This window comes from Lissotriton vulgaris, chromosome 8 (assembly GCF_964263255.1).
Source record: "Lissotriton vulgaris chromosome 8, aLisVul1.2, whole genome shotgun sequence".
In the NCBI taxonomy this organism is placed as follows: Eukaryota; Metazoa; Chordata; class Amphibia; order Caudata; family Salamandridae; genus Lissotriton; species Lissotriton vulgaris.
In genome coordinates, this window is record NC_141696.1 from 1428775158 (window position 1) to 1428797253 (window position 22096).

At 41.7% G+C, this 22096-nt stretch overlaps 1 protein-coding gene across 4 annotated transcripts in view; it reads left to right on the forward strand.

The window, feature by feature from the left end:
• The window catches only part of LOC147698871 (uncharacterized), a 100957-nt gene that overhangs the window by 39635 nt on the left and 39226 nt on the right, over positions 1 to 22096 (forward strand). For all 4 annotated transcript variants that reach the window (XM_086935483.1, XM_086935485.1, XM_086935484.1 and 1 more), the window contains exons 3-5: positions 13888 to 14031; positions 16459 to 16602; positions 20753 to 20896. In XM_086935483.1, coding sequence (XP_086791609.1) covers positions 13888 to 14031; positions 16459 to 16602; positions 20753 to 20896 — 432 coding nt within the window. The remainder of the gene's footprint in view (positions 1 to 13887; positions 14032 to 16458; positions 16603 to 20752; positions 20897 to 22096) is intronic.

A 22096-nucleotide genomic window follows, 5' to 3' on the forward strand; every position in this document is an offset into this window, starting at 1 on the left:
AGTGTCTAGTGGGTGCGGCCCGCCGACATTACCACCCGGGTTGACGTGGGAGCCAAGGTGCCTTCCTTATTTGGGAACGCGGGTGTATCATGCACAGGCGTATCTCTTTGAGAGTAATATCGAAAGGGTTCTGAGGGGATTGAGGGGTAGCATGCAGTTTTGGGGCTCCCTGCCGTTGTCGGTGATGGGTCGAGTCGAACTCCTCAAGATGGTGGCGCTTCCTCGCCTATTATATTTTTTTAGGACTTTACCGATACGGATACCGGTGGCGTTTTTCCGATGACTCCGATCAGTGGTGAGTAGCTTTCTATGGGGGACAGGGCGGCGTAGAGTGGCTTTGGACACATTGATGAGACCGCGAGAGGAGGGGGGGCTCGCCTCGCCCGACTTTGAATTATACTATCTGGCTGCGCAATTCCAGGTCCTCACCCAGGCGGTGGCACTGGAGTTTCGGGGACCGGTGAGGGAGACCATGCCTGATGTGCCGCGGCACGTGCTGTTGTTTGTAATCTTCCAGCAAAAACTGAGACTGGCTGAATTGTCCATGGTGGATAATACCCTCCGGTATTGCTGAGGTATCAAAGCAGGATTGGGGTGCTGCAACCGTATGCGCCCGAAATACCGCTGGACATGTGCACAGCATTGCCGCACTGTGGCGACTGGTCTGGCCTGGCAGATTGGGAGGAGTTGGGTCTGCAGATGGTGGGAGACTTTTATGCTGACGGGGCACTGTTGCTGTATAGCGCCCTTCAGGAATCATTTGGGCTCCCGCAGGGACACTTCCTATTGCATGCAGCTTTGAGTGCTGCTCTGTAGAAGTATTGGGGGTTGGGCTTATCTGAACCCCCAGCCAGTAGATTGTGCCAATACGCGGTGATGGCGTCGGGCACGCATAAGGCGATTACATGTTTATATAAAAGAATGACGGGTGACGGACTTGCTCCGCTTTTGAGACTGCGGGAGCAGTGGATGGCGGATTTGGGAAAGAATATCCCTGATGTAGCCTGGTCACAGATACTCCGAAGGGCGTGAAAGGGCACTCAGAATGCCAGGTTCCAGCTGTTCCAATTCTTTGTGTTGCATAGGGCTTATCTTACCCCGACGAAAATTAATCAATATTTCCATGGTACTGCAGCAAGCTGCCCCAGATGTTCGACTGAGGGAGCGGACCTGGTCCACATGCTATGAAATTGCCCGCAGTTAGGCGCATATTGGGAGGAGGTGACGGGGACACTCGGTAGGATAACGGAGCAGCAGATCTATAGGGACGTGGGGGTGTGCCTATTACACTGGTTCCCTCACACCAGCAGAAATAAGATAACTAGCAAATTCCTGGACTTAGGTCTCATTTTGGCCAAAAGAGAGATAACATCCCACTGGAAGGCAGTGGCAGGCCCTAGTTATGTGAGGTGGAAGGCTGCGCTGATACTGTGGGCGGGCAGTGAGAGTTCACTCAGGATGCAACAGGGGCATAGGTCCCACAATGATAGAGCGTTAGAAGCGGCAAGGGAGTGGGAGGCCCTGGTGGCGGATCTCCGGATGGCAAATGAGGAGGCGGAGTCAGACTCAGGCACATCAGCGGGGGAGGAGCAGGCGTAGAAGGCACTCTCGTGGTTGGGAGGAGTTAGCATGGCGGGGATCCCCGTAACCTGAAAGGTTGTTGGACATTTAGTGTGAACAAATTGCCGACCCGAACTACTATGGCACGAGAATGGTTCGCACATGACATTGTTTTCCTGTGGGAATGGCGCCAGCTGCTAGGGGGGGCGGGGAGTTGTAGATCGGTCAAGGGGCCATGAAGGGTGACTCATTGGTAATCAGACTAAGGTTCATGGTTCCATCTTGTGAATTATTCTGTATTGATGTGAGTCCCTTGTATGCTGGTTGTGTTGTAAAATAATAAACAGATTTTCAACAAAAAAAAATCATGTCTGATCTCTCACTTTTGAGGGCTTATTGCTCTGAAAGTTCCTTTTCCTCTAACTCACTAACCTCTCTTATGCTTTCTGGTCACTTTGTTACTATTAACAGTCTCTTTGGTTAGTCTTTGTCTTGGGCCACCCTTCTTCAGTTGATGCACAATCCTTGGAGGTGCTTGTGATATTTGGTTCAGAGGAAACGGATTCAGTTCCCCCAAACCAGACTCAGGTAGGCTTAGTTCAGCTCTCCATGAGTTCTTGCTGTCTCTGTGGAGGCATATACTTAATCCGGTGGTTGGTGTCTCAGTTGTTACAGAAATTACATTTTGTCAAGTTTGCTCTATGTGTGACTGCAAGCTCTTAGACTGGCCTACCCCTTCTTCTTTGGATGACTCAGGGACTTCAACCTAGGTGGACTCAAGGAGTTAGTGTTCTTTGGGTCCGCTTCTTCCTCTTCTCATCTCACCCTCTTGGTGTGCGAGACATGTATCCAGTTCAGTAGATCAGCACACTTGACTGCAGTGTTGGTGACCGCAATCACCTGGTATGGGCCTTTCCAACACTCTTCCAGACACAATTTCCAAACTTGCTTTTTCACGTGAACTCAATTGCCAGGTTTCAGGTTGTGACCCAATTGGCGCAGCAGCGCAATCCCTTGAAGCATTTAAGAACCAGATCATCTCTGATACATCTTGTGAGGAGACAACCCTGTCCATCTACACAACGTGCTTCAAATGCCCATCAATACTAGAAGAAGTGTGTCAGGCAATTTAAGAGAAGTGGCATTTGGCCAAGTTTGCCCTGATAGTTTCATTCAGTCTTCCTACAATGCCTGAAACATGTGATCTGTAATTGGAAATAAATCTCTAATCTATCCCTAAAGCTGCGCACAGTAACCTCATTATTTCATATTTGAAGGGACTGATTCGAGATGTACTGGCATCCCAAAATGCAGGATCAATTCCCACAATAGTAGTTTGGTGACTATTAGGCTGTCACTGGGCACCCAAATGTCACAAGCCTCTTATACAAATCCCACTTTTTCCCATCCGGCCCTAGCTCATTGAAAGTCTGCACAGTTTTCAACAACATATTGATGACAGATTCTCCCTCTGCATTGCACGGTTCATCCATGTGAAAAGTACCGGACTCCAGAGCACAATATCAGGCAATCTCATCAGCATACCAGTTGCCTCTGGTGACAGAGTCATTGGCACTGTCATTCTGCAGCACACTTCACCATAGCAATTTATTTCAATAACTGAAGGGCTCCCATTAGGTTGGAGACAAACAATACATTCCTGATGGGTGAGCTGGCGGATGTCATAAATCTTCTCAGCAACCATAACTGCCCAAAGTCGTTCACAATGTGAAATCCATACTGGTGTGAGTGTATAGGGTAACTCACAAGCCTTCGGATGTCCAACAGGCTCTGGTGAAAGCAATTCATTGCGCTACCTGTCCCAACATTACATGGTACAGGTAAGAGGCTTCACAACCCCACTCAGAATGCACCCAGCATATGTGGTACTCAATATTCTGCATCAATCTCTTAGACAAGACCCATCAACAAATGCTGTATGAGAAAATTCAGGAAAGGGGACATCCATTATGTCAGGCCTTGGCTTTTTGCACAATTTGGTAACACTAATGCATGCAGTTGTGGTTAAGAATGGGCGAATTTTGCCAATCTGGCTTTCGCGAATTTGCGTATTTGCAAACTCACAATCCGCAAAATCCGCGAATTCTCGCAAATTTGCATTTTTTTTTTGTGTTCGCAAGGGTTTCTGCCAGTTCGCGAGGGTTTTGTACCAGTTCGCAACTGCGAACTTACTTGTCGGCTCGCAACGGTCGCGACTTTGTTGTTTCTACGTCTGGTTCATCATCACAGGTTCCCAGCACCCTCTGTTTCACTACTGCCACCCTCTGTTTCACCCATGCCACCCTCTAGTACATCAATGCCACCCTCTGGTTCATCACTGTAGATTATGGGGGGGGGAAGCAAGCACACCTGCCCTGCTTCAACTGACATGAATTAATTTGGGGTTGATTTATTAATGTGTCACTGTTTTAAAATTCCAGTCTGGCACCTGCTTCCTTATCTGTAATTTGCTTTCTGTTGCAGTGCAATTTTTTTTCCAGGACCTTTGTGGCCTACTTGTAGCTATTCTATGAGCCTGCTGTGAGGGTCAGAGCAGGGTCATAGAATTGTTGCAACTAGCAACTGAACTCTGGAGGGGCTCCAGTCAAGAAGCACTACAGGGAATGGTTACTAATGATGAGTTTGAACTTTTGCACCTGCTCAGTGCTTTCAGTTTTGTAAAACTCGTTTTTCTGCAGAACAGCAACTGTAATGCCCCAAACAAACATAGGCAACTGAACTCTGGGGGGGGCCCCTCAGGAAGTACTACAGGGAATGGTTACTAATGATGAGTGAACTTTTGCACCTGCTGAGTGCTTTCAGTTTTATAAAAAATTCGTTTTTCTGCAGAACAGCAACTGTAATGCCCCAAACAAACTTACTTGTGAAAGTTGATTTCTAATCCAAAAGTGATCCAAAGGGAGTCAAAAGGCCTCAAATCCAAAAAAGTGCAGGCAAATGTCAACCTGAGGAGTTATTCTGATAAAAATCATCATTTTCAGACGGTCTATGCTGCTTGCTATTGGATTTCTTGTGCAGAATTGCAAATTTTGTAATTTTGCGAGTGCGAGATTGTTGCTGCCTACATGTTCGCAATTGCGAACTCTTGCGATGCGTCGCCAAACTCCTGTGGGATCCCGCAGCAAGATTCAAAATGGCGCAGCACTTGCAAAATATCGAGAAAAACAACTCGGCAAACGCTGAATGACGGTAAGTGAACGCCGCACGCCGCAATATTGTATCACCAAGAAAAAAAATCTGCGGCGTGCAAATTTGCGGATTTTCGGTAAATTCGCGAAAGTTTGCGGATTGCGAATTTACCGAAAATCCGCAAAATCCGCGAGCGGAACGGATTTTCCGCCCATGCTTAGTTGTGGTCAAGATCTCCCTCTTTGTCTCCCTCTGGGGTTGGTAACAGAGAAGCAGGGCTTAAGGCATTACGTCTTCTAAAAGAAATGTTCTCAACTGCCACAATCATTCAGTCATCGTGGGTTAAGCAGCCATTGGTCAAATGTTACACGCGGGTGCAAGTCATGAGAATTTGAATTGAATATGGGTCAATCACGAGTGGATTACACTTCAATATTCCTTCAATTTGCTGAATACTTAGGCTTACCACTGCAACCGCTTTGAGACAATGAGTAACGCTGTGGCTAAAAAATATTCTATGGGGCGCTCACACTCCCCATGAATCTGCGTCAACACAGACACAACACACCCATCTTGCTCATGACTCTTTTGTGTAGTTTAGCATTACAAGAGCGGGTGCTCTGCAAATAGATTCCTGAGTTCCTCAACAGCTTCCATGTTTTATCACCCTTTGGTCCCGGGTCATTGACATCAGTGCGCATCAACCTCAAAGAGTTTGGGATCCACTGTCGGCAGTAGACAATCATGTCCAAGAACATTTGTCACGGTTGAGCTACATGGTCATTTCAGAGTTTCTAGGTTCTTTTATATTCTGATTGAAATAGAACAGGCTCGCTGTATACCCTTGAGGAATGCAACCCTACACAAGAGTATTCCTTTGGAACCGAAACGCAAAGAAAAACTGGCTTCCTTCATGAAGGGGAGCTGAGAAGAATGCTTGTCAATGCTCAATGACAGTTGGAAATTGAAGCAGAGCAAACAGTAAACAGATAATAACACTTAGAAATGAGTTTTTGCATACATGTCACTCATACGTTGCACCCATGAAGGAAACCACTAACGTGCGAAGAGTAGAAGCAGCACATATAGAAGTAGCAAATCATCATATTTAGTTATTGTTTGTGTGGAGGAAGGGACACCTTCTTGCCCATAAACATCCATCAATGGCTTTTTTCTCTTTCTATGTGTTACTTCTATGTGCGGTGCAGAATGCATCAAACATAGACAAAGCAAAAACAAGGAGAAATAAAAGCATTTCTCCTTGTGCACCATTCTAACTCTTGCTCTTGCATGGTGTTAGTTTTTAGTGCTGCCACAGATTTACACCTCCTTGTGAATCTGGGGCAGCGTCAAAAGCAATGGGTGTTGAGGTGGTGTAACGTTGCTTTGTAACTATGTAGAAGAACATATCGCCATTAGAATATTTCTAAAAGTGAAGTTCAGGTGGCGATATGGCTCTTGCGGGGTCTGTACCTCACTTTGTAGGTTAACTGGTGGAGTTACAGTGGTCGTGTGACCTCCCGCCACAGGGGTTGTGAAAGCCTCTCTATGGGGTGGGCCTGACACTATCACATTGGGCTTTTTTTTGAGATCCTGAGGAATGCTCGGAAGGGTGTGACTCTTTGGTGTGTTACCGATGAGCGTGAAATACCCATTGTCTAGGTCTGAGCAGGAGGTGAAAATGTGGACTCTTAGCAATTTGGGGGGAGTTCTTACTTCCAGAGTGTTCACCGTGATTGTTTCAGTTTCAACTGGTTGTGCTATAGCAATTGGTGCGGTTGTTGCATCTTATGGGGTGGTCTTAATCTAAAGATCTCATATATGAAGGCATCTTTCGCCTCTCTCTATACTTCTGCCTCATCCTTAAATGTCTTTTTCTCAGTAGGTTGTTCCTTTTTTATTACCTTGCCTTCTATCAGTGAGTAAGCTCTAATTGTTTCAATCACTCCCTCCCTCTACTTCTTTTGCCTCTCATCATCCTGGGCATTTATCCCCGAATAAACCTTGATTTGGATTTTTAATGCAAACTTCTTCCTTTTTTCCTCATTTGCAACTAGTACCAAAATATTCAAGGCCTCAGACTGTCTGGGTCAAGGCTGAAGTCTCATGTCATACATTCTCAGCATAACATTTTTTATTCTGGGAATGTGGAAAGTCCAGCTCAATGGTAGTCGTAATTCCCCATCCTTGAACATCTATTTGTGCCAAAGGCACGTTTGTAGCCCTTTTTTTGCTGCCATTTTCCTAGCTGGAGTACCTTCTAGTAGGAAGTGCTCTTCATTAGTTACATCTCTCTTTTCAAAAAAGGATTTCCTATTCTGATAGTGTTTACAGTCACTCCTTGTCACAATTTCACACAGCTTCTGTACAATTGGGTTTACGATCTTCCTACCAATACTAGCATGTTGCGGCCAGAGGTCACCCTATCAGAGTGCGACTTCAGTTTCTGTATGACACCAAATGAATACTGCCAAGCTCTTCTGAACTCTTTTCACCATGATTAACATTTGTTCTGATTCGCATAATCAGAAAAGTTCTACAGTACTAAGAAGACTACTTGCTTCCACACACCAGCAGACAATCGAACTGCAGGCTTTGCTGTACTCAGCGTAGTCACTCTTGTGCACCAAAGCAATGAACTGCTACTGAGCTCAATTAATACACTTGCACAGTAGAAATGTTACATACCTATTTTGGTATAGCTGATAGCGCATCACCTTAGCAGACAGTTCAACAATTGAACAAATGTAACTTTCTTCAATTTTATGCCGTATACATAAAATAAGTCAGAAAAAAATACAATAACTGCCGACCAGGTATTTGAGACACCTAGTAATTAAAATCAAAATCTATCAGCTTTATTCCACCACATTGCACCTACAACAAATCCCAACATGTATTGCCTTAAACCTCACTTCTCATTTGCCCAGCGCATGCGCATAAATCAGTATATTGATGCTCATGTCTTCCCTCTTTGGTTTACCGCTACCTTGTCATTAGCAACTAGGACCGGGATGAGGCAGGGTGAATTTTAATCTCTGGATGAAACTGCCTGAACCACGAAAGTAGACTCATTGGTTCTATAGCCAAATGGGTTCATTTAATGTTGAGCATATCCAATCAGAATCATAAGCTCTGCTACCAGATCTGTCAGCATATACATCTCTTTCAACTTCACTTACCCTCAATCAGTCATTCAGGGGGGATTATAAAGTGCGCTACTCACCCGTGAGGGGGAGAGGGGGGCACGACTCCGGGTCGAAGAGCAAGGTCTTGAGGTTCTTCCTGAATGCTTGCAGATTCGGGGAGCGTCTGATGTTGACAGGGAGCTTGTTCCAGGCCATCGCTGCGATGTAGGAGAAAGCCCTCCGGCCAGTTCTGCTTCTGCAGATGCCAGCAACCTCTGCCAGGGAGAGGTCGGCTGAGCGGAGGTTACTCATGGGTATGTGGAAGGATAGTCTCTCGTTGAGGTATTTGGGTCCGATGTTGTTGAGGGATTTGTAGGTGTGTGTGAAGAGATTGAAGGTGACCCTCTTTTCGACGGGGAGCCATCCGAGGCGGTAAGTAGACATAATATCGAGTTTTTTATTTCGACTAGACATAATATCGAGTTTTTAATATCGACTAGACATAATATCGACTAGACATAATATAGACTACAAAAATATTGACTCGAAAAATGTAATATTGACCAGAATAGCAATAATATCGATTCAAAAATATAGAATGGACATAATATCGACTAGACAGAATATAGACATAAAAATATCGATTTTAAGGTAAGTTAATATTAATGTTTAATTTTTGCGTAATATAATTCTGTAGCGGGTTGTGAGTTTATAGGGGAATAGGGTGGGCAGTAATTTAAAGATAATTATTTCAATATGTTATTTAAAAAATTGGTTTTTATTTTAAATTAATTGTTAATTAATTATTATTTGGTAATTAATTAAAATATAATTGGTAATTAATTTTAATTGATTAATTGATAAATATTTTATTTTTTGTCTGTTAGTTTCTGTAGTGGGTTGTGGGTTTATAGGGGAATAGGGTGGGAAGTAATTTAATTATGATTAATTAAATATAATATTTAATTAATTGGTATTTATTTTTAAATACATATTAATTAATTATTAATTGGTAATTAATTAAAATATAATTGGTAATTAATTATAATTGATTAATTGATAAATATTTTATTTTTAGTCATTTATTTTCTGTAGCGGGTTGTGGGTTTATAGGGGATTAGGGTGGGAAGTAATTTAATATTAATTAATTAAATATGTTATCAAATGTATTGGTATTGATTCAAAAAAATTGTTAATTAATTAATAATTGGTAATTAATTAAAATATAATTGGTAATTAATTATAATTGATTAATTGATACATATCTTAATTTTTATCATTTATTTTCTGTAGTGGGTTGTGGGTTTATAGGGGATTAGGGTGGGAAGTAGTTGAATAATAATTAATTAAATATGTTTTTTAATGTATTGGTATTTATTTAGAATTAATAGTTAATTAATTATTAATTGGTAATTAATTAAAATATAATTGGTAAATACATTTAAATGATTAATTAATAAATATGTTAATTTAATTAATTTAAATTCTGTAGTGGGTTGTGTGTTTATAGAGGAATTGTTTTGGAAGTAATTTAATTGTAAGTAATTACATTGCTCAAATAAATATATTGATTTGAATTTGTAAAATATTTTTAAAATTGAAATTAATTGATTGTTAATAGGTAAATTATTAGTATTAGTAGGTAATTTATATAATTAAATAAATATTATTTCTCAATTTAATAGATTATGTAATATATTTTACACAATTCTAAAATAATTAAATTATTTTGTAATAGATTTCAATATTTATGTTATTTATATTTATATAACAAGTATTTACTTTCCATACTGTTGCACTCGCTGGAGTTGGAATAGTAATTTTAACCACTACGCTATCCAACACTTTCCCTACTGTTGCACTCACTGGAGTTGGAATAGTAATTTTAAACCCTACGCTATCCAACGCTTTCCCTACTGTTGCACTCACTGGAGTTGGAATAGTAATTTTAACCCCTAAGCTATCCAACGCTTTCCCTACTGTTACACTCTCTGGAGTTGGAACAGTAAATTTTACCCCTACGCTATCCAATGCTTACCCTACTGTTACACTCTCTTGAGTTGGAATAGTAATTTAAACCCCTACGCTATCCAACGCTTACTTTACTGTTACACTCTCTGGAGTTGGAATAGTACATTTTACCCCTACGCTATCCAATGCTTACCCTACTATTACACTCACTGGAGTTGGAATAGTAATTTAAACCCTTACGCTATCCAACGCTTTCCCTACTGTTGCAATTATTGGAGTGTTAATAGTATTTTTTACCCATACGCTATCCAACCCTTTCCCTACTGTTGCACTCTCTGGAGTGGTAATAGTAATTTTTACTCCTACGCTATCCAACGCTTTCCCTACTGTTTCACTATCTGGAGTTGGAATAGTAATTTTTACCCCTACGCTATCCAACGCTTTCCCTACTGTTGCACTCACTGGAGTTGGAATAGTAATTTTAACCCCTATGCTATCCAAAGATTTCCCTACTGTTACACTCTCTGGAGTTGGAATAGTAATTTTTACCCTTACGCTGACCAACGCTTATCCTACTATTACACTCACTGGAGTTGGAATAGTAATTTTTACCCCTATGTTATCCAATGCTTACCCTACTGTTGCACTCACTGGAGTTGGAATAGTAATTTAAACCCCTACGCTATCCAACGCTTTCCCTACTGTTGCACTCTCTGGAGTTGGAATAGTAATTTTTTTCCCTACGCTATCCAATGCTTTCCCTACTGTTGCACTCACTGGAGTTGGAATAGTAATTTTAACCCCTACGCTATCCAAAGCTTTCCCTACTGTTACACTCTCTGGAGTTGGAATAGTAATTTTTACCCTTATGCTATCCAACGCTTACCCTACTGTTACACTCACTGGAGTTGGAATAGTAATTTTGACCCCTATGCTATCCAATGATTACCCTACTGTTGCACTCACAGGAGTTGGAATAGTAATTTAAACGCTACGCTATCCAACGCTTTCCCTACTGTTGCACTCACTGGAGTTGGAATAGTAATTTTTACCCCTACGCTATCCAACGCTTTCCCTACTGTTACACTCTCTGGAGTTGGAATAGTAATTTTTACCCTTACGCTATCCAACGCTTACCCTACTCTTGCACTCACTGGAGTTGTTACAGTACATTTAACCCTCTTGCTATCGTACGGTAAAAATATTGCATATGTTTTGTTAATAATATGTAGATATATATATATATGTATTAAAAAAAATTATGTTACATTAATTATTTCTTAATTGTATGTTTATTTAAGTATTTTAAATATGTTTATATTAATTTAATTTAATGTTATATTACTTTTAAGTTACTTTTAATATATTTTAAAAAATCGATATTTTGACATTCTATATTTTTTACACTCAATATTTTGGAGTCAATATTTTTGTACTTACCTGTTTGAAGATAGGAAGTCGATATTCTGTCAGTCAATATTTTATCCTCAATATTTTGGCATCCCAATATTTTGTCAGTGATCCATCAGAGGCCTTGTAGGTGCTGGGTCATGTGCTTGTGGCTTGGTGTCCCAAGGACGAGTCGGGCTGCGGTGTTCTGGATGGTTTGGAGTTTGTGTAGAAGAGTTTTGGTGATTCTGGCAAAGATAGCATTGCAGTAGTCCAGTCTGCTGGTGAGGAGTGATGAGTGATGAGTAATGAGTGCGTGGGTGACGGTCTTTCTGCAGTCAGGAGGGATCCATTTGAAGGTCTTGCGGAGGATGCGGAGGCAGTTGAAACTGGTGGAGGACCCAGCTTTGATCTGGAGGTTCATGGAGAGGGAGAAGTCCAGGATGATGATGAGGTTCCAAGCGTGGTCTGTTGGGGTGGTTAGGCTCCCGAGGTCGGAGGGCCACCAGGTGTTGTCCCAGATGGTGGTGCAGGGTCCGAGGATGGGGACCTCAGTTTTCTCTGAGTTAAAGTTCAGGCAGCTGTCCTTCATCCAGGCTGCTACATTCTACATTCCTTCCTGGAAACAGAGTCTGCTGATGGCGACCATGTAGACATTGAAGAGCATGGAACTGAGTGATGATCCCTGGGGTACCCCATAGCTGATTTCCATGGGTTTGGAATGAAAAGGGTGGAGTCGAATCCTCTGGGTTCTGTCGGAGAGGAAGGATTGGATCCAGTCGAGGGCGGCTCCTTGTATTCCTGCTTCATGTAGTCTGGCTGCGAGTGTGCGGTGTGAGACAGTGTCAAAAGCTGCGGAGAGGTCTAGAAGTATGAGGGCAGTGGTGCTCCCGTCCAGTAGCATGCGAATGTGGTCGGTGGCGGCGAGGAGGGCGGTTTCAGTGCTGTGGTTGCTGCAGAATCTGGATTGGGAGGCATCCAGGATGGAGTTCTCTTCTATGAAGGCTGAGCATGTCAACGGCTCAGTCCAAGAGCGACGTAGTACCTACCCGGACTTTGGTGCTCCTCGATTTGGCCCTTCTTTATCTCATGTAAGACCCAGTAATTAAATAATACCATGACGTTCTCAGTAAGAAATACATACACTGGCTGAACTGTTAAGGCTTTACATTAAGAATATTTTATGCAGAAAACATGAATATGTCATGAGTAGGGTTTGCAGCAAAAAATACAGATCATAAGCACAAAGGAATCAGTAAAGTTTAGTAGTAAATCCAGCACAGATGTGCCTCCTAAAAGTGGGAAAATGGGGGTTCTTTTAACGTAGGAAATACAGGTCCTTTAATAGGATGTTAGAAAGAGGATTTCACACATTACTAGACAAATATATTGTTCTCAGGATATGCACCAATGAATAACAGGCAACAAGAAACATTTAATACAAAATACATCCAAAGATTCTCTTATAATACTATTACATTGGATTCAGAGATTCTCAGAGTCTATTCAGGTTATGAGAATTATACCACTGTATACATGGCAGTCTAGGGCAGCTAGGTTGTCGTTGGTTAGGTACATATAGTTCCCAAAGACTGGGTAAGCTCACAATTCTCTGTTAGAGCAAAGGCAGTGACAAAAACAATAATCATTTGGTGTATTGCAATATCATTTCAAAATGGAAGATGATACCATTTCAGTTATGTTGGTGTGACCTTGATTTCAAGCAGTTCAGAAGTTTGAGAAAAATAGAACAAAATTCACAACTGCATTGAATTTAAAATTTGTAGACTGCTAATAATGTCATTCAGAGCGACTAACAATTGTAATACTAAAGGATTTGCTAGACCGAAGGTTCCATTGCTTTCCAGTTTCACCCTGGTCTCTGTATTTATTTTTGCAATACAACGAAATTGGTTCCCTTCGTATGTTACTCTCACCTGTTCATTGAGGAGAATGATCAGGAGAAACTGTCTTTAAGCTGTATATTCCACTGGAAGTAACTGTAATACTCAACCATGATAGGTAAATAACCATGTTCTCTCTCACCACTAGCCTCTTAAGAGTCTACAATTGCAGCTGAGGGGGGTAAAGTAAGGGCCAGGAACGGTCACTATAAAAAGTAAACAGTACTTTGATTTATGAAGCCTCGCAAAGCCACCCTGGCCTCATAAATTATGACCAAATTGCTGTGTTGCCTTACTCTGCACCCAGGAGACGTTCTATGGAAATTGCAGTCGGTTTCCCCACTCAACACCAATGGAATTTGATGCTGCTCCAGATTTACAAAGCAATGTAAACCTGGTGAAGCGCCAAGTCCGTTCTCCTCTTCAGGTGAGGCGTAATGAGGACAAATGCCTAAATACAATGCATTCCTGCCCTTTCACTTTGGTGTAGGGATACAGAGCAAAGTTCCTTGCTGCTCTGCCCTATACCAAAATCAAATAAATAAGCCCAGTAGTGTCTCCTAATTAAAGTCCAATCTTGGCACACTTAATGATGCCTACTGATTTCTCTCTGTGCACCTGTGCCTTAGGGATTGGTGGTGGTTGATTGGCTGCTCCAAGTCATTGTCAGTTACAGAGACAGTTTATGTCAGTGCTAATGACTCTTGTTGCTTTATCGACAATTCAGTAAAACACGCTTTCCACGTGCAGGTAACTGATGCTGCTTTGTGCTTTGTTTTGAGCAGATAAGAAGGAGTGCTCCCTGGAGCCCAAGGACAGGGTAGACTGTGGCTACAAGGGCATCAGCGCTGAGGAATGCCACAGGCGCAGCTGCTGTTTTGACTCCAGCATCCCTGGAACTAACTGGTGCTACTACTCCCGGTCACAAGGTAAGCAGCTTACCCTCAGTGGGAGTCTGCATGGTTGCTTCTGCTGCTATTCTCTTGTTGACAGTAAAACACTTGATATTTAGATGCTCACTATCCAGTCAGTGCACTATGACGTTTGCATTAACAGAGCATTGTTGTGAAGGTCTTGGGTCAAACTTCTGTCATAAGAAATCAGGGCCACATTCACAAATACAAACAAACCTTGGTCGATGGAATTCAAGAGTAAGTCAGCCCTAAGTCAGAAGTAGGACACTCACTCTGCTATTCACTGATCATGGGCAGCCAGCCGTTCAGGCACCTCCAGATAAACAAGCAGATAGACCAGTATAATAGGTGGGATATCCACTGACTTACACAGGTTCTCTTCAGCCCTACAAGAGTCAAGAGGCTCATGAAAAGACATTTTAGAAAGTTTGCTTCAGGCTGCAGAGGGAGCATTATGCTTTGCAATTCTAACATTTGTGACCAATTGTAGTAGATGCTTGAGTAATGTAATTTGTCCCACATCTTTAGGAATCTGCAGCTGTCTGACTGGAACATTGTAGGTTTGATTCTGAAACGTCCAGTTTTCTCAGCATGCTATAATGAATTGGTTTGTGCCACAAGGAAAATCAAGTACTGCCACAAAATGGATAAAGTGGGACAGGGTTCATTGAAAAGACCACAGGTGCCGACTTTGGGGCTGGGGAGTCTTGTTCAAGTCTCGGTATTGGTTCAACATCCTGTGAATCTGGGCAAATCATTTAATCTTCCCTACCAACCACAAAATAAATGGGTCCTTGTGTAATGCAACTGGTGCTCACGAAAAGTGCTACAATCTCTTCGGGTTGCAGAACTTTAAATAAATAAAACCAGAAGAGCAAACGTTGATAGAGCAGATAATGGTGGTTAAAGCTCGGTACACGGCAACATAAATGTATGTATTTACTTGATGTTGTTTTAATAGTGCTCTTTGAAGCACTACAAATGAGCACAGGAAGAAAGGAGGAGCATCAGTTATCAGTGTCCTGGGTGGTTTGGTGTGTTACCTCTGCCCACAGGAGGCACAGGGCACGGGATGGGCATTGACTTGAGTCTTCTAAGCCCATGTGTACTTTACCTAGTCCTTAGCAGTAGAATTTGCAAACTGCTGTGGAATTTCAAAAGTCTTCCTCAAAAAGAGTCACCCCCTCAGCATTTTTGTCCCATCACATCCAAATCCTCCACAGTTGTAAAGAATTTGAGAAGAAGCATGCAATAAAAGAGAATTGGGGGCATATTTACAAGCCCCTTAGCATCATTCTTGCACCACACAAAGTAATGCAAGAGCAACGCAACTTAAAAATGAGATTTATGAAGCAATGCAAAGCCCTCTTTCGTGGCCCTGAGTGGCTTCATAAATCATGAGTAATGCATTGCAGCGCAAATCACTACTTTTCATTACTCCGTGCCAGGGAGCCGTTTCCATGTGGCTTGTGTGGGTATTCTCACACAGCATCGATGGATTCTGAAGCATTCCCAGATTTACTAGAAGTGGTATGTGCCAAAAACCTACACCTAACCAGGTGAGGCGTAAAGAGGAGAAATATGTTTATTTCTCCTCGTTTTTAACTCTTTCTAAGTGTGCTGCATACTGTAGCACAAGTAGAAGGAGTAAAAAACACAGGGGATTGTTTTTGTGCAGGAAGGTGTCCCTTCCTGCACAAATAAATCCTCCTTACCATGCAGGCGCATTGGCACTAAGTACCAAAAGGACGCTAAAGCGGATGAAATGGCAGGATTTTGCCATTATATGGCGCATTCCTACCCTTCCCCTGTCATGCAGTCCAGTGCAGCAAGGTGACTTGCTACATTGCACTGCATGACTTGACCATAAATATGGCCCATTGAGCATGGCTTTGAAGTGTGAAATACAACTATATTCACAAGAAACAGTTATTTCAATTTGTGGCACCCAAATGCATCAGTCCTCCCCAATGCTTTATTCTAGATGCCTTTCAATTGTTTAAGCAATCAGGCATGGTTCGCAGCTCACCCATTCGTTGCATGGTTCTGGCACTCATCTGGGAAAAACATTCCTTTTAATTATGGGTCCTCACGTGAGGCTTTTAATAGCTGCTTTCACAAACCAAACAAAGCAGAAGCCAACCCATTGACTGCCTCATGCACCAAGGGGCATTTTGTACACTTTATTGATTTAAAATGCACACTTAACATGCTGCACCAGTCCTCTTGCAGTGCATTATGGTAAACACAGTTTTGAGATTGCTGACCGTCAGTCTTGAGGGATGCAGACAGACTTTGTGGAAACTAATGCACCTCCATAACACCATCACTCACATCTATACACTGCCAATAGGCCAACAAGTGGCAACGGCAATGCTGTTCAAGTGATCATGTGCATTTGACAATGTTTGCCTAACATTTCATATAACCTGTTTGCAACAGATAAAAACCAGTGTGTGCTGAAACCAGCACAAAGAAGAGATTGTGGCTACAAGGGGATCAGCGCCAAGGAGTGTAACTCAAGGGGCTGCTGCTTTGACTCAAAGATCCCTGAGGTCATCTGGTGCTACTACACCAAGGAACAAGGTGAGATAAATGGCAACTTGATGACTGGTAAGGAGAAGCACCAAAGACAACACACATCTAATCATGACAGATAAGCCCACACCCACTTAACACAGGGTCAGGTCAACCAGGTAAAGCCGGCATAGTCCATTATTCCCCCCACCCCCCATTTCAATAAAGCAATTGTGAGTCTTCTGAGTATATATAAATGCAAGAGGTGGGCGAAATTTGCAAAACTGACTTAAGCAACTATCTGATTTGCAAGATTATATTATCTTGATAGATAGACCTCAACAAGTGGCAATCCAATCAATGATTGTGAGCAAATAACAATTGCCGTGGTCAAATGTTTGAAAGATAATGGGAATTTTTCATCCTGAAAGCCTTCACTGTGTGTGTCAACAAATAAAACAAAAATCCCCCCTGGTTTGATGCCCAATACCTGGAATGGCAAAATGCAAGTTACTCAAAATGAAATTGGCTAATATATCATACATGGATGGTTGTTCCCACCACAAATTCTCTATTAAATATAAAGCTAGTCTAAAAAGTAATACATTTTCAGCATACACAAAGAATTGGGATGAAATGATGGTGGAAATTTCGCCCAACGTTGTTAAGAAATTTCGGAAATTGGTGTGCATCGCGGTTCATGGCCGAGAGGCAAGAACACGAAGTATGGTATCTACAGAGGGTTCGGTAGATTATTTAATGTTAGCTTATGCAGGCAAAGACAATGTTAGCATTAAGAAGATGTCTACCACTGGCATTGAATTGCTCGCCTTAGTCTCAGAATCTGCAATAAGAGGTAATATGATGCAAACAAAATTAACTAGATCTGCAGGACAGGATAATAGGCCAGCACTCAACAAAAGACTAACATAAACTAGTGTGTGAAGTTCTATGCAAATGTGCTTATACAATGTACACCTGCACAGACTTACCGTAAGAATTGGAAAGGGCAATGCAGTAGTCCCCAAACACTACTGGTTAAATTGTTTAATTGATGTGGGAGCAAACATTTATGCCAAATTAATGCTACAGGCTTTTACACAATGTTATCAAGAGTTGAATCTGAGTCCATTAGGACAGAGTGCCTTTAAGCCTGCGCACTCTACTATCAATCTCTTCTTTAGCCTATGGACTATTTCACATAAATCCTTAGAAACTGGAGGTTCTTTTCTACTTTTTCTGTCTTTAACTTGATAGAACAATAGATGTAGTGGGTCACACTAGAAAACGTGAATACTCTATTGGGGATACAGTTGGCTTATAAAGGAAACTGGTGGAGTTTGAAAAGTACTGCAATAAAAATAACTTAATAATTAATTCAGATAAAACAAAAATTATGGCATTTGGTGAGAAGGAGCATTGCTTCGTATGATATATTGGGCAGTTCAAAATTGAGGAAAATCATTGAATATAGGTATTTATGGATGCGCTTTACTAATTGCCTGAGCTGGTCCACCCAAATAGAGACATTGAAAGCAAAAGCATTATCAACCATTGCAGCTTTACATAACTTCAAACAAGACCTTGGAGGGCATTCCCTCCAACTGTTTATAGTAGCCTAGAAAACACTAATCCCTCCTAACATTCTACACAGAACAGAAGTGCTTAGCTTAGACAAAAGTTTAGATTGGCATACAACCGGTACAAAAACGACTATCTTTAACAAAACATACAATGGCATCTGCTAACTGAGTGGAGGCTGAGCTCCAATCCTGGTCTATGATTATAGTAACATTAATGTTTTGGAGCAAATTACTAACACTTGCACAACCTAAGATAGCCACCCTATGTTGAGATGGGATCATCCCAAGTGATCTTAACTGGGCTCAAACAATAAGGAAACATCTGAAGCTGATGACAGATGTAATGAAGATCAAGAATATTAATACGGCATATTCACTAGCCCACTCTTAGAAAGAATTAATAATGATGGGTGATTTAGAATCAAGAGATGAGGATCTTTGATGTTTAAGAGGAAAGCCCTCAGTTGGAGAACTCATTGACACATGGGAGGCCAATTCTACATCCCCTTTTTATTAGTCTTCGCCAAAATGTGCCATACTCTTTTTAAAACTAGAGAAGGATTACACAGACTCTATGCCCTCCCTTCTGGGATTCTTTAGGAATAAAGAAGGTATGTGTCGATGTGGACTTCAGAGGGATTATAGGATATACTTTTAGACTACCAATATGGCCATCTAGTTATGAATGGTTTTGCATTACCTATTTGCGATTACCTAATTGATAATCGCAAATAAGGTACTGCAAAACCAAAGGGTGCCAGCGGACCTAAGGCCCCTGAGAATCACTCCAAAAACAAATATGCAAATATGTGCACTAAATGGCACTTTGAAAAAAGCATTTTTTGTGCATTTTTTAAAATTGCACATGGTTACCACTGACTTAGAGTCAATTGTAATAACATTTCCTAAATGCACCATTTGCATTTAGAAAATGCTTGGTACATGTACTTAGACAATCGCTAATTGTGATTTCTTGTATGTAGTTGCAATTTTAGGTAATCCTAGAAGGTAGAGACTTACCTAAAATGCACTGCCAAAGCCTTTCATACATCTTGAAAGGATATTTTGCAATCACAAACCGTCTAATTGTAGCGATGCGCACCGTTTGTGAACGCAGACTAGGTTGATACATGGACCCTAAAAATTAGGGCCAATTTGAGAAACCAGTTCCACTCTCAGATTTAATGCACTCCCATTGTGACCTCAGTACAGTTCCAATCTCTTTGATTAAAACATCTGGGTCTCATATCGAATAAAAGAAATATGTAATAAGCATGCGTTTCTAGTCTGAGGGATTGATATATGTGGGTTTCGTTGCAGTTGACCATGATCATGGGACTCGTCCTACACTCTAAACTACATTCCACGCCAGTTCTAATTTTTTCAGGTGCTAACAAAAAAACTTTGTTTTACACTTCAACTTCTATGACAAATTTGCCTTACACTTGCAAAATTCCACTAGTCCTTGGGAGTTTATCATTGCAAAGTGGGCCTTTTGCACACCAAAACTAGCAAGTGGGCCTGGATTTGCTCATCTTTACACACCGCAACAAGGCACCGTGCTGCTTTGCCTTGTATGAAAAGGAAAGAGCAGAAGGGTGCCATATCTACTAATATATGGTGCACTTCTACTCTCTCACAGTGCTTGTGCATTTCATCCTAGTACGAACACAGAATCCCTTGTGCAAAGGTGCAAGAGTGCTTGTTTTGTAATCAGGATTGTTGTGCCTAAAATGATACCTTCCTGCACAAAAACAATCCTTAGAGATATGTTCCTCTTTCTGTGAGTGAGGCAGAACACAGAACACATGGAAAGAGGAAGTAACAAGCAGTAATGACGATAGTTTTCTTTGTTAAACCAGCCTCACATAGGCACTCAATCCAGGTTTACTGCTTTTAGTAAAACTGAATTTGCATCAAAATACATGGGCGGATGCATGAACACCCATGCTCCACTAATGCAACGCCTACCTGATGCAGTGTAACGCAGCACAGCCTGTTGAGGATCTAACAGCCAAATCTGTGATGTCATCAGGGGGAAAAGGGTGTGTAATGTCACTTGTGCTAGCACAGTCAATTTCTTGAATTGACATCCATGGATATAAGACTTACAACAAAACCTTAAAGGCAAAAATGGGGGGTGTGCCATGTGATTTCTTACAACAGTTTTTCCCTGACTCTTGGCGGTCTAAGGATTGCTTTTCTATGCCTTTTTATGAAAGGCTGAAGTATGGAAAATGTATTTGTAAATCAGTACCTAAGTGAAAACAGTATTTATAAGCTCTAAAGTTTCCTTAAGAAATGATACATCAATGAACAATTACTAACACAACTGTTTTGTTACACATTTTCTGTCCTGTGGATATAGTTGATAACAATAGAAGAAAGACGTTCAATTTTTCGCTTCAGTGTTACTAAATCAGCTTCCTGGTGTCACTCCACTTGCAATCATTATCCTATGCAATTGGTGTCTTTTGTATCCTTCTTCTTGTGACAACATGAGAACGCCATGTTTATAACATCAGGAGTTTTGGTGTAAAGTCAAATTGAGACTAACTTACAGCAGGTATCACTATTGGCTGTTGATGTGTTCCTAATGATGCTGACACATGCTATGATTTCTCTGCACTAAATAGATAAACAACAATGTGGCCTTAGACCTAAAGAGCGGACAGAGTGCGGCTATCTGGGTATCCCAGAAAAGGAGTGTCTCTCCAAGGGCTGCTGCTTCGACTCAAGCATTCCTGAAGTGATCTGGTGCTACCACTCCAAGGCTCACGGTAATTACTTAATGTCAATACCTTTACTCATGTCATATGAACACTGCTTCTTAGACTTTTGTTACAACAAATTAACATATGAAGATATTGTGAAGGGACCCAAGAGTATCAACCTACCTTGCCTACCTTAAGGAAATGGTCGACCCCTACAATAAATCTATATTTCACTAACTTCTTCCATACTTTATATGAGACTTATCCTTAGGTGCCTGAATGGATATGCAAAATGCTTTGAATAAGTGGTCACCTATGCCAAATGATTAGGCCTGGGTAGTAAATTCCATTCCGCTTGTGGAATTTGCGGAATTTGGGTAATTTCGTGTTCCGTGGAGAATACGGAACTGCCAAAAATTCCACGATCCGCAGATTTCAAAATGCGTGTTCGCAAGATATTTCTCCCCGAGCTCGCAAACAGAGTTCGTGAACAGGAAAAAAAACTTTGGGAATGGGCGGAACAAGCAATTCTGCATGCTCGCAGAGATTTTTTACTGTTTCGCGCAGCTTTGCGTAGCGCGACTACGCAAATTCCACCCACACCTACAAATGATACTGTCTGCAGCGTTCTACGGGCACCAAACGGGACATAAGCACCATTATAACATGAGGCTCAAGTGCCAATGACATCAGTTCCTTTTTGTTTGCGCCCTCATTGACACAGGATTCAAAGCTAACAGTTTTAGTCTTTTCTTCATGTTTGTCAAGGTATTCTACTTTGTTCAGGATATATTCTTCAGGATTTTCCAGTTCTAGACCTTGTAAATCATGCCCTGAATCAATGTCTAACCTGGGCTACCAGAGAGATTGCATGCCTTTTTTATGGAGATCATATTCATCACTCCTCCTTTCACAAAAAGCTCATGAGAATGAAGGAACACTCATTGTTGTCTTCAAAACTGATTGCGCAAATGAGTTGTTCTCCACCTGGCTCTCAGCTCAGCAAGCTGATTTCCAGAGTGAATGTTAGCAATATTCACCACTGAATTCTCTGCTACACCTTGTGGCATCATGTAAAATGATGAGGCTCCCACCTGTAGAATGTGGTGGGGTGCCCTGACTGAATGGGGGGGGGGGGCTTAAAAGGTGCAGCTGCCCTACACTACAGGGACTGACCCAAACCAGGCCCCAGTTTGACCTAAGGACTCAAATACTTTTCCAGAGCTGTCACAGTTGTGGGTGGCATTCTTTCCAGATTTTTCCTCT